Raw genomic sequence first — 12,588 nt, 5'->3', positions numbered from 1 at the left:
AATAGGTGCTGGTCCACAGGTGAGGGTTCAAAGACAGGTAACAACACTCACCAATACTACTGTTATACCCCAGTTCTTTTATTGGACAGATCTGAATAAGGAAGGAGTCCGTCTTTCTTCATTTTAGTGCTGATTTATTTTTAAAGCCACAAATAAAAGTTACAGAACACAACCTGGGTGGCTCCCTGCTCCAGGCAACTGCTAGAGAAAAGAAGTTCCCAGAAACACAGAGCCTAATACATTTATAAGGTTTTTGGCTAACCCCTTACACAAAAAGATATAAAAACATCACAAGTTGGAGACAGTCCGGCATCTCCTTCTCTTTTCTAGAGCTCCACAATCTTGGAGCAGCTGGTCATAACAAAATGAAGAATTCCATGTGTGTGTGTGTTGTTACGTGGTGCGTAACTAAAACATTCATTCAGACATAATTCTAACACAAGATTAATACAAGAAAACAATTGGTGTCAAGGTACACTTTTCAGAATCAACATTGCCTTCTAACCTTGAAGCAAAGCAGACTAGAGCAGACTTTGAATATTACTAAACTGCATTACTAATACATTTGATTCAGCACATTAATGTCTAATACTTATCTGACAGATTTATTAATTTCTAAGACTACGTTATAACGACTCAATCGTTAGGGGACATTGTTGGCGATCAAAGGACTGAAACACCACAGATGGGGATAAATATCTCCGACTCAACGCCAGTCAGGCAGAACTGATGAAGCCTCTTGGATGTGAGGTGAAATGTCTTCGACCTAAAAACCTAGTCCAGTTGATGTTTTTTTTTCTATGTTTTTGCAGCTTACTATGACCTGGATGACTGAGAATCTGCATAGACATGACAATAAAGTTGAATCTAATCTAATCTAATCTTGTAGAAGGTGACATCTTGTACTGGCTGAAAAGAGGATGAGAGGCACAAGCCATTCTCTTGTACTGACAAATGAACCTGAATGAAGATAAAATAAAAAAATGTAGGAAGAAAGAATAGATTAGTGCCTAAAACAAGAAAAGACAAACCTGAGCAGTCTTAATAGACTTCAGTTTGTCAGATCCAATGTCAGGCTCACCCCTGCCAACTGCTGCCTCACTGTAGATGATTTAGTTGTTGCCAGCAGCTAGATACTGTGCAGTATTTTCACATTAGCAGCTAATCCTTCAGAAATGCTTTCTGAAAGAATGCCAACAAGGTTCAAACAGACTGCCTGATTCACAAGTAGTAAGTCACTGAGGGGAGATGCAAGAATATATATTATCACATTAATTGGCCTGGCTGCTCAAGTAAATGTATTTTTCTCTATTACCTCAACATTCCAGGTTGCTGAGCAGTCAACAAATCAAATCGAAGTTTCCCACCACCCGGCCAGAGAGACCACTCTATCACTGTTCAGCAACCACAAGGCACTACCAACAAAATAACATTCTCATTCCCTGCCACCCCAAGTAAACATGTTTCATTTTAAGGGGTCACAAGCTCAATACTGCCATAGGAAACCACAGCTTTAGAGAGTTTTCATGTTTCTACCTTCACTATTTTAGTATGACAGCAATAATACCTGCTTAAGGTCCGCTTACAATTTTCACTCTTGAGCTCTCAACTGTTATCACGGTCTTCATCAGCAGGTGGAGTCTATTCTGTTTTTACAGTGATGGATATGTTGAAATGCAATCCCTATACTTAATATTTCATATCTTTTTATTTGTAACTTGACAATATGATACAATATAATGTGCAAGAAGAAGCTAAGTGGACCTTGAATTACGATTGCTTTGTTAAGTTACATTTCCAAGGTCAAGAATGAGCTTTCTTGTTGATTTAAATTAGTTTATAATATGGTGCATGTTTTGAAATTGACTTGGGGTGTGGGGTAAGGGGCACTGTGCAACAGCATTTTTTTTTTCTAGAGTCCCAAAAAAGGTCCCCTGCCATAGTGAAGATAATACTGTTATGATTAGGGTAAACAGACCCCGAAAGAGCAGGGATGCAAGAAGATGGAGACCAAGCGCCTTGTCCTATATTAGGGACTAGCCATTTTGATTAATTCTTCTGGAGGTAACTTGTAACTAATGATGTGTAATGTTAGTTCTTTGCTAAAATGTATTAAAAAAAAACAATTAACAACATCCCTAAAGAGATACCTAAATATATAGCGAAGGCCTGTGATTAACGTTTGAGTGTTATGTCAATTGTGAGGCAACGTGATTGTAAGGCCTCAAGAGATTTAAGCAAAGGGCGGAAACAGTGCAGTATAGTGGAATGATAAATCTCTCTGCACATATTAATGGCTTAACAGCTCAGGCAAAGCCAGTTCACAGCGATAAGAAGCGCTATTAAAACCTGATGAATATGAGTCACTCAAACTGCAGTGTGAACGGAGGCGTGGGTCCAACTGTAGCACGCAGGCAGCGGCACTCTCATCTCTGCCAGCACTGACTCCTCCACTGCAGCTCATGATCGCCTTCATCAGCGCGTCGCCTGTTTCTGTGGAGGTGGAGTAGTCATGACAGCCTCAAACACTGGCCAGCACCCCACCACCGCCGCCTCCTGTTCTTCTTACAACGCGTGGTAGACTGATGCGCATTGCTGTGCCTTTTCTGGTTTTTTCTTCCGGCGTTGTTTTTGTTTGTGTCCCGCAGTGACCATCGACTGACTGCTGGATTGCAGCGAGTTAGCTCTGTGTACCCAGACAACCCAGGCATGTCATCTGTATCGACTGGAAACTGCGTTGAAATTCGCTTTACTACTTGAGGGAATCCAAGTTGCGGTAATGGAGGCTTCGCGGAATGACGGGGCTCTCACATACTTAGGGAAAACTGACGAAAGAGACAGTTATTGTGATCTGGAACATCTGCCTCCTCTGCTGGAAGACGAGGTGAGACCGTGGATTTTATTTGAAGAAATAAGATTCGATTCATATAAAATAATAAACTTAACTTCAAAAATGACTGATTCCAAGTTAGTTAAGTCAAATGATAACCTTAAAACTTGCAGCGTGGACGGTGACCATTTATTTATTTAAATAAATTTAAGCTACTTCTTTTGGCCTTAAACGTTTGTTGAAATGAAACTGTCTCAGGAGTTAACAGAGGAAATCACTCTGGATGGTGGACATGCTAATAAATATCTGAAATGTAGGGTCCCCAACCAGCCATTGTTTGAAATGGCCAATAAGCAAATGAACCATTTAGAATTATCTCCATATACAAATACAAAATGTCACCAGATCTTCATATTAATTGCACCAATGAACAAACATGATTTAATTGATAATACGCAGCCAGATAAGTTAATGCCAAAGACACAAGAAAGAATGCTCAGTGAAGTAAAAAAGGAATAAATAATAATATATGAATAAGAATAGCATCACTGCGATTTAAGTTTGCCAAAGAGCACCAAGACATGCCACAGAGCTCCTGGGAGAATGTTACACAGAGCATGATTGGGACTGCTTTATTGCTTTGGTGCAGAAGCTCAGAGGCAAACTTATGCAGGACACCATATTTAACTTGAGGGTGGTGAGAGAGACTTCTAACATTCCCCTGCACTGTTCTCAAGGGAAATGGTCTATTTATGGGGCTGGTAATGCTGTTGCTGCTGCTTGAAGTGGCACGTTTCTCCTTTGTAAATGGACTCTACCCCACTAGATCACATAATATGCTTTTTGTCATAATCTGCTTCCAACTCTATTGAATCTAAAAGATAGTTATGAAGCAAACATGATCAGACATGATATAGTGGCTTAATATTAAAGATATTACAGTCATTTCACAGTAAGAGTGAAAAGTTCGCATTCAGAGTCACTCTGGTGTGGTATACAATAGAACTTTGAGACGTCCTTCAAGATGAAGGACCAGAATGACTTCTGGGTCAAGTGAGGATTAGAGTGTAGATACCCAAACAGAGCCTGATGCGATCCTTTGGCACCTGATGGTACGGGTTGTGTCCAGACACATAGGTCAAACTTTAGGCTGGATGGATGGAGCACTCAAATGTCTGCTTCATTTAATGATAAGGGGAAAAATACCATTCAAACTCAATTGTATTGGACTCGGGTCGGGTTCGGACATTGTATACTATATGGTCCAGATGCCACCTTCTCAGGCACAAGTCAGGTTCGGATGCTTTATTGAGGATTGAAGCGCAAGGAACAATCACATAAGGGAATTGGGATTTGCCCATAATGTCATGGGGGAAAGATTTTTATTTCATAATAGTACAGAATTCAGTGCTTGACAATTGCTGTTGTGTGATGCCCCTATGTTCCACATTGCCACTCCTATAAAGCCAGCGTTTGTGTTCACTTGCAAACCAAACAGAAGATCCTGCAGTAATTAGACCGTAGCATTATGCAGGAAGCTGCATGGAATGTCTGAGATCACAGTCTGCCAGGATAAATGGGCCCGTTTGGTAGAAGTAGAACACAACTAATGCAGTATGTTCACATGGGGGTGTAGTGTCATTCTGTACCATGAAAAGTGTACGTTCAGGACGTCACGTTCTTTGTGTACCAAAGGCCCATTATTGAAGAAAATTAAGGCTTTTCTGCTGCTAGTGTCAGCCGTTCATGCTGTTCAGTATGGTGTGTATGTAATAATGTGAAACATACAGTATCTTGTGTTACCTTCAAATAATTACTATTAGCTTGTTAGCAAACGCATTCACTGCTATTCACTGTTGAATCTGGGCCACAGTTAATGCAGCATAATCACACACCATGCATTTTTATTAGTACTGGATGTTAAACAGTGTTTTTTAATCTATCAACGCAGACACACTGGTGGTAGAACTAGCGCTAAAGTATAGTAGGCTACGTTTGCAGCATGGCTGGCCAAAACACAATGGAAACTCAGGGGCTGAAAACGTGAATCAAGCCACTCACGTCGATTTGTCATAACGTGGCTGTGTCGTACACGCCTACATCACTCCTCCTTCAACCCCTTACCCCCCCGAACAACGCAGCCGCAATTCCCTTAAAACACAACAGGGAGTTGCATTTTTGTCTGAATGTGAATGTACTGTCACTTTACCACCACACTCCATCATACTGGCTACTGCTCTGGTTCTGTTATGTTCTGTTATGTACTGAAAGTCCTGTGACTTATCCATCCTCCCCAACATCCTCAGCTCCACCCTAGCATCCACCTGTACGGTCTCACCAGAGTTTCGCTTCAAGTTTGACATCATGACTTGCCAGTGCCCCTCAGAGCAGTGGGGAGGGATGCCAAACTTGATCTTTGCACACTCTGCATTTACATTTTAATAAATTTGTTTCACATGAGTTAGCTGACTGAAATATAGTAGAGAACAGGGACTGCTTTTTGAAAACTTTGAAGATGCCTTTAGATGAGATGCTCGTGGGGAGGTAGGAAAATGTGAATGCACTGCCTTCTGGTCCCTGTTGCTGCAATGAAATATATGATAAGCTCTGAATCCCTGATGTATTTTAAGTATTTCCTAAAGTAGATGATTCATAAACTCACAGGATTGACTCAACTTGGAAGTTTCTAGTTTCTATATCTGGTAAACCCGAGTTAGGGCCCAGCAGTTTGGTTAACTGCCACTATCTGACCTCTGATTTGAAAATGGTCAACATAGCTAACTTGCTACAAGCTAAAATTTTAACAGTTGGCTGAATTATGCTCAAGGCAGGTAATTCGTAAAGGTTAGAGAGTATTCTTCATTAACATTTGCTCTTACACAAACACTGTATTGAACCAGTGCTCTTATGCAGATTAGACCTGCCCCTTAAACATTTGCAGAAATTCAGTCAACCTTTCTCAGTGTAAGATGAGCATTTTCATATGTGTGTGGGTGTCCCCACAGGAGAATGTGTCTCTGGCAGACATTCTTTCTTTGCGGGACAGCTGTCTGTCTGAGGATGAAGTGTGGGCGGTGTGTGTGGAGTGTGTCCTGGCCCTGCAGAGCATCAGACCCTCCCACCTCTTCCACAACCTTTGTATCACACCAGACACTCTGGCCTTCAACGCCCATGGGAACGTTTGCTTTGTGGAGCAGCTCAGCGGTAGGTCTACAGCACAGACACACTCTGGTATGACTAAGCCACTTTGACAATTTATAGCCACTGAGTTGTACCTACCATAGTTGTAGACACTCTTTTTATTATTTTTGCATGACATTCAGCATATTATATTCTGATACTAATATACACTGATCAGCCATAACATTATGACCACCTGCCTACATAGGAGTCAGTGACAGTTGGTTGGCACTTGTGTCACTCTGCAGCTCACTGTGCATCTTCTGTGTGTTTGCTTCCACAGTGCTACTGTCAGGAAGAGCACAGATGTGTCTACAATTCAGTGAAAAACTGATGTAAAAGGAGTGAAAACTGTGGTCGTGAGGACAAGTTAGAGAGAATGTTTTAGACAAATTCAACAGCCTCACCATTCTAGGTGTGATATCACCACTACAGCCCCTGACTCTTTCTCTTCATAGAGACCAATGTACAGTATTTCTCATTTTAAACCTTTTTAACAAAGATTCAAATAAATTTTAATCTTTTGAAAAGTACAAATGGAAGTTAAAAGTTTAATCTACAGTAAGGTGATCCCTGGGCGTCCATGACCCTGTCTCTGACCCAGTCATCTCACCATCACAGTTTGGCCCTTGTCAAAGTCACTCAGATCCTTACACTTGCCCATTTTTCCTGCTTCCAACACATCAACTTTGAGGACTGAATGTTCACTTGCTGCCTAATATACCCCACACACTGACAGGTGCCACTGTAACAGATAGTCAGTGTTATTCACTTCACCTGCCAGAGGTCTAGTATTATTTACTTCACCTGCCAGTCGTCATAATACACCTGGCTGGTGATTGGCTGGTCACCGGTCAAGGCAGATCACGCTGAAATGGCCATTTCTGATCCTTTATTTTTCTTTAATTGAAACAAAGTAACACATTAACAAAACAGGTCTGGACATAGGAGACAAGACAACAGATACATGACATTACAAAAAGATGTAGAGTGTTTTACAAGATCATGGTGTGTGAGGGTGTGAAGTATCAAAACGGTGTTTTCAACTTATGCAGTCGATGACGGGCAAGAAAGGGAGAAGTAGAGAAAAAAAATCACAACAACAGTGAGAGGATACTACTAATAAAATCAGCTTGTTAAATTTTTAGAGGTTGGTGCGAATGTGTGTGGCCTCAGCCCCAGGTGTTTGGTTCAAGTTGAAATGTGTTAGAAATGTATCATTAAAAGCTTATAAACTATTTTTGCGAGTGAATGTCACTTTCTCTAGTGTGATGTATTCTATCAGAAGTTTGGTCCAGTGGTTTATATGGAGAGATTTTTTTAATTTCCAGTTTTGAAAGATTGTTTTCTTGACAGTAGCTAGAGAAATGAGGAGTGGGTTTTTGTATTTAATTGGTAGGTGGTCGATTTCTATGATATTACTGTTAGGATTGCTCACTCGCAGAGACAAAGTGAACAGACAAGACTGGACTCAGGAGTCAGACTCACAGTTCAAGGCAAGTGTTTTATTAGAATGACAGCAGGTGAGGATAGTCCAGAATCTTGGGGGCTGGTGAGATGCAGTGAGCGGGGACTCGTCAGTTCACGGGAAGAGTAGATTAACCGGTGATCCACAGCAAGGAGAGTGTGGCAGGATGAGGTCTCAGGGTCTTGCCAGCAGGATAGGCAAGAGAGGCATAGTGTAGCTTGGATGTAGCTGTAACTTTGATGTAGTGGTCTGAGGCAGCAGGTTCTAACAACAGGGAGGACAGGACAGAATGAGTGAAGCTGAAGGATGGCAGTCTGATTGACCTGAGGAGGATGACGCCTGTCCCAGGAGACGAGGAGGAGGTAACAGGTAGATTGAGAAGACTCAAAGAGACGTGGTGTCAGAGGTCTTGTAGAAGCTGAAAGGCTTCAGTAATCAGCACCAAAATGTTGTGGCAGTAATCAGCACCAAAATGTTGTGGCAGTAGTCCGCAATGTACTGGCACTAGAGAACCCTCTGCCTGAGTCTTAAGTAAGATGTGACTAATAGGTAAGTGATCACAGCTGTGAAAGTCAGCACAGGTGTGTGCCACACCCGAGACAGATTGCCTGCAGAAAGGAGAGAGAGAGAGAGAGAGAGAGGTGGAGCAGAGCAAGCCTGACAATTACCAAGCAAGCAAAGTGATGGAGAAGGAGGGATTCTACAGCCCAAGATGGTGGAGAGTTTCTCTGTCACTGCTATCCAGAGGGAATGAACTGGTAGTAGTATAAGTATAGTAGTAGGTAGTGTAGTACAAGTAGCATGAAAATAATTGTCGGTGCAACCTGGGGAAGAGTAGATTAACCGGTGATCCACAGCAAGGAGAGTGTGGCAGGATGAGGTCTCAGGGTCTTGCCAGCAGGATAGGCAAGAGAGGCATAGTGTAGCTTGGATGTAGCTGTAACTTTGATGTAGTGGTCTGAGGCAGCAGGTTCTAACAACAGGGAGGACAGGACAGAATGAGTGAAGCTGAAGGATGGCAGTCTGATTGACCTGAGGAGGATGACGCCTGTCCCAGGAGACGAGGAGGAGGTAACAGGTAGATTGAGAAGACTCAAAGAGACGTGGTGTCAGAGGTCTTGTAGAAGCTGAAAGGCTTCAGTAATCAGCACCAAAATGTTGTGGCAGTAGTCCGCAATGTACTGGCACTAGAGAACCCTCTGCCTGAGTCTTAAGTAAGATGTGACTAATAGGTAAGTGATCACAGCTGTGAAAGTCAGCACAGGTGTGTGCCACACCCGAGACAGATTGCCTGCAGAAAGGAGAGAGAGAGAGAGAGAGAGAGGTGGAGCAGAGCAAACCTGACAATTACCAAGCAAGCAAAGTGATGGAGAAGGAGGGATTCTACAGCCCAAGATGGTGGAGAGTTTCTCTGTCACTGCTATCCAGAGGGAATGAACTGGTAGTAGTATAAGTATAGTAGTAGGTAGTGTAGTATAGTAAGTAGCATGAAAATTATTGTCACTGCAACCTGGAGTGCATTGTGAACAGATGTCCATGTCAATGAAACCCATTTTGAACATTTTACTTTGTGTAATATGGTCCTATAAATGGTCTTGTATTGTATAAGTTGTAAGGAGTCATCAATACTCATTCACTTTTCTTTTCTTTTTATCATTCACCATTTTTCGTTCTCATGCCCATTCTGTCTCATTCTCTTTCATATAAGACCCACAGTTAGCACAGACTTATTCCATGCCGTGATGCCAAAGTTCAGAAATTGATAAGCATTGATTAGATTGACCATGTTAGAGTTTCCTGGTTGTTTAAGTCAACCTGCACTGCTCTCACAAATACCTTACACAACCAACATGGCATCCCCTAAAGTGTTGGATCTATTTTTTTAAGTCCCCACACAGATATTTAGTTAGTAACAGAGAAACTATGAAGTGATGTGTTGATACTGTGTTAGCTAAATTCCTTTTTGGCTTCTTTTGTTGCTGTACTTTATTGGATAGTGTTCACCCCTTCAGTTGTGAACTATCCTGTGGATCAAGAAAGAAACCCTTCGTGTGTTAGCTGTTCATGCTGCACACAGTGTATTTAGTTCAGTAATCATAACATTAATCTCTCTGCTATAATTGCAGCACAATTTTACTGATTCCATTTAATTGAACTCTTTGTGCAATAAAGGTGAAATTTTAATTTCTACAGACAATCCCATACTTTCACACAAACAGGCTCTGCCTCTAAGACTGGATAACAGAGTGACCTTGAGGGCTGCAGCGATGAATCTCAGTGAGAACAGCTGTTGCCACAACGACTCATCACTAGGGTTCATTTCAGCTCGTTAATCACTGCAGTAAAAATGGGAAGGCTGTTTTACGTGATTGTGGGTGATGTGGTGGCATTGGCAACATCAGAGCACTCAGCCACAGTAACAAAATGTCCTCTAATGGTTTTCATACAGTGATGACTAAGAAAAAAAAACTGCTAATTTTCCCACAGGGTTTAGCATCGCAAGCTGTTGCGTTTGTGATAGAACAAAACCGGCTGTGCTCTGTGGAAAATGTAATCAGCCCATTTGGAGAGTGTGTTGAATCACTGGTAGTACCCAGTTCATGCTACCTGTTGTGCTAAAATACTGTAGGCATACATGATTCACTGAGCTCTCATCATCACCCTGGAGTCAACCGCATCACTGACAGTGACTGCCCTTTTTATTCACTGCCTGTTTCATTGTGGTGCAGTTCCTCCTGTCCTCAAAGAGTTGAAATGTCTTGTCCTCCTTTTCTACTCCTGCTCTTTTCCTCCTCTTTGTTTATTTGAATTGTCAACCCCTTTGAGATGAGAGCAAAGGAAAAAGAGTAAAGGAAAGAAGAGGATAGGAGGGGGAAGGACATAAGTGAGGAAAAGAGAAATGGAAGAATAGGAAAGACATGGAAAGAAGAGGAGATGAGAATGAAAAATGCTAAAGAGGAAAGGAAGTTAGAGATGATGAAATAGAGAAAGGAGGAGATGAAAAAACAAATGAGGACAGGAGAGGAAAAAACTTAGATCAGCTTCACTACACCTGGGAGAGGATATCTTAACTCTGGTAGAAGAAGCCAGATTTTCCATGACCCACTTGTTTCCTTTCTTTCTCTCCCTCTGCCTTTATGTCAAGATCTCTTGTCCTAAGTCCAGTTAACAGAGTGTACAGTCTGATACCACTGTCTGGTACCGTGTTCTTGTACTCGTAATGGTTGTCGATGTTACTTAACAGCAAGATTACGTTAACCTCACGCTGGCTGAGCAGGCCGTTAGGTGGAGGAGAATTAATGTCTGTGGTTTGAGGATATTTTAAGATAAGTGACAATGACAAAAGTAGAGGAGAAGAAATTTCTGTGGTTTGAGGATATTTTAAAATAAGTGACAATGACAAAACTAAAGGCGACTGCGCTCTGATTCTCTGCTCAGCTGTGTCTATGAGTGCCCCTCCCTCCTCGTCTCACACAGACAGCTCCTATAAAGTTTAATGTTAAGTTGTGTAGTGGGCTATTGACATTCGGTCAGTTACATGTTACTGTAGGAATGGTGGCAGTGCTCTTTGTTATTACATGAAGTTATATTTATATTCTGTTATATTTAATTTAATCACAATCAGAATGAAAATAAAAACTATTTCTAAAGTCAGTGTACTTTTATGGTAATTGTAGTTTTTTATAGTAAAAACACTGCATTATTAATCTGCAGATCAGAAGATGAAGCAGCCACAACAGAGTGGTGCTGCATCCTCCTCAAACAGGCCACAGCCCAGACTGGATGCACAGACAGACACATGAGAACATACTAGGAATTCACCGATACCACTTTTTTCAGACTGACTACAAGTACCAGTAGTTCCATTTGAGTACCTGCCAATACAAGTACCAAAAGCTCCTGGCTTGTTTATCAGGGATTCTCTCTGATGCATGAATTATGCAAATAAAGGGAAGTGGCTGCACTAGCTCACTAGACTGTTGTGGTTTATCATGCTTTATACATATTCCTGTAATTTGCATCTCATTTCATCTTAACAAGTAGGCTACAGTATAGAATTGACATGGTTATACATCAGTGTTTACATCAAATGCAATGACATTATGTTACAGTGATTTTCAGACAAGCCTAATGGTGCAGTTAATTGGTGTGTGCTTGACCTGCAGATGATCCAGAAGGGTCCTTTGTACCTCCTGAGTTTGACAACACAGGCAGCACATTTGAGGTGAGAGATTTTGGATTTTCTTGCAAATTTGATTCTGGTCACAGTTGTACACGGTCAGCCCTGGGACTTTCTCAGCACACCACACAGTCATGGGCACCTTGCCTGTGTTTACTGAGAGGCAGTGGAGTGTGATGGTTGTTCTTTCCTCGCCTGAAGTTCCCCATTCACGTCAGGAATCATTCAGTTGCCAGCTCAACTCTGGCACCTCTGTCTGGGACTGAAACAAGGAGGAGGCAGTACTGTGAAAGGAAAACACACAAGGTTGTGGCTTTAAAGTTAATTCTGGTTCATTACAACATAATTTTTTTATCTGTAATAATAACATCATAATCACCAAGTTAATTCTTATTTTATAGTTAAATAATATTTATGATCTTTTACTATAGCATTCTTTTATTATATTTACTTCAGTGTGCTGGTATAGAAAACAACATATTGTGTTGCTGGTGATGTACTTAGAAATACATTAATGTGCTTTTAAGACCAGTCAGCAATTTTCTAACAGAAAACAGGTACTCACAGTAATGCGCTTAAAGTAGCCCCTGAATCAGACTACGTTCACACTGCAGATCTTAATGCTCAGATCGGATTTTTTGCCGAAATCTGATTTTATTACGCTGTTGTTCACACTGTCATTTAAATGCGACTGCCATCTGTCTCATGTGTGAACGGTATACGGCCCTGAGGTGACCCGCATGCGCAGAAGGGGACGTGACGTCAGATGCAGCGTACTGTGTTTGCGAAAATAAAAATGGATGCGGCTCGTGATAGCATGTACGTAGTGATGTACCAGTTAATGTGCAATCGAAATAAAGAAATAATAAGAAGAAGAATATGAAGAAGAAGGAGAGCACAAATATTGCTTATGGCCTCGCCTCCTCCAGC

General features: G+C 41.5%; 1 protein-coding gene across 1 annotated transcript in view; it reads left to right on the top strand.

The window, feature by feature from the left end:
* Positions 1 to 2,244: 2,244 nt before the first annotated feature.
* The window catches only part of LOC109961015 (protein very KIND), a 26,662-nt gene continuing 16,318 nt past the window's right edge, over positions 2,245 to 12,588 (top strand). Inside the window, exons 1-3 of the mRNA XM_020601543.1 lie at positions 2,245 to 2,884; positions 5,836 to 6,034; positions 11,645 to 11,703. Of these exons, the coding sequence (XP_020457199.1) occupies positions 2,780 to 2,884; positions 5,836 to 6,034; positions 11,645 to 11,703 (363 nt within the window). The 5' untranslated portion in view covers positions 2,245 to 2,779. The remainder of the gene's footprint in view (positions 2,885 to 5,835; positions 6,035 to 11,644; positions 11,704 to 12,588) is intronic.

This window comes from Monopterus albus, unplaced genomic scaffold (assembly GCF_001952655.1).
Source record: "Monopterus albus unplaced genomic scaffold, M_albus_1.0 scaffold3.1, whole genome shotgun sequence".
NCBI lineage: Eukaryota > Metazoa > Chordata > Actinopteri > Synbranchiformes > Synbranchidae > Monopterus > Monopterus albus.
The sequence above is the reverse complement of the archived record's forward strand: the minus strand, read 5'-3'. Positions and strand labels throughout refer to the sequence as shown.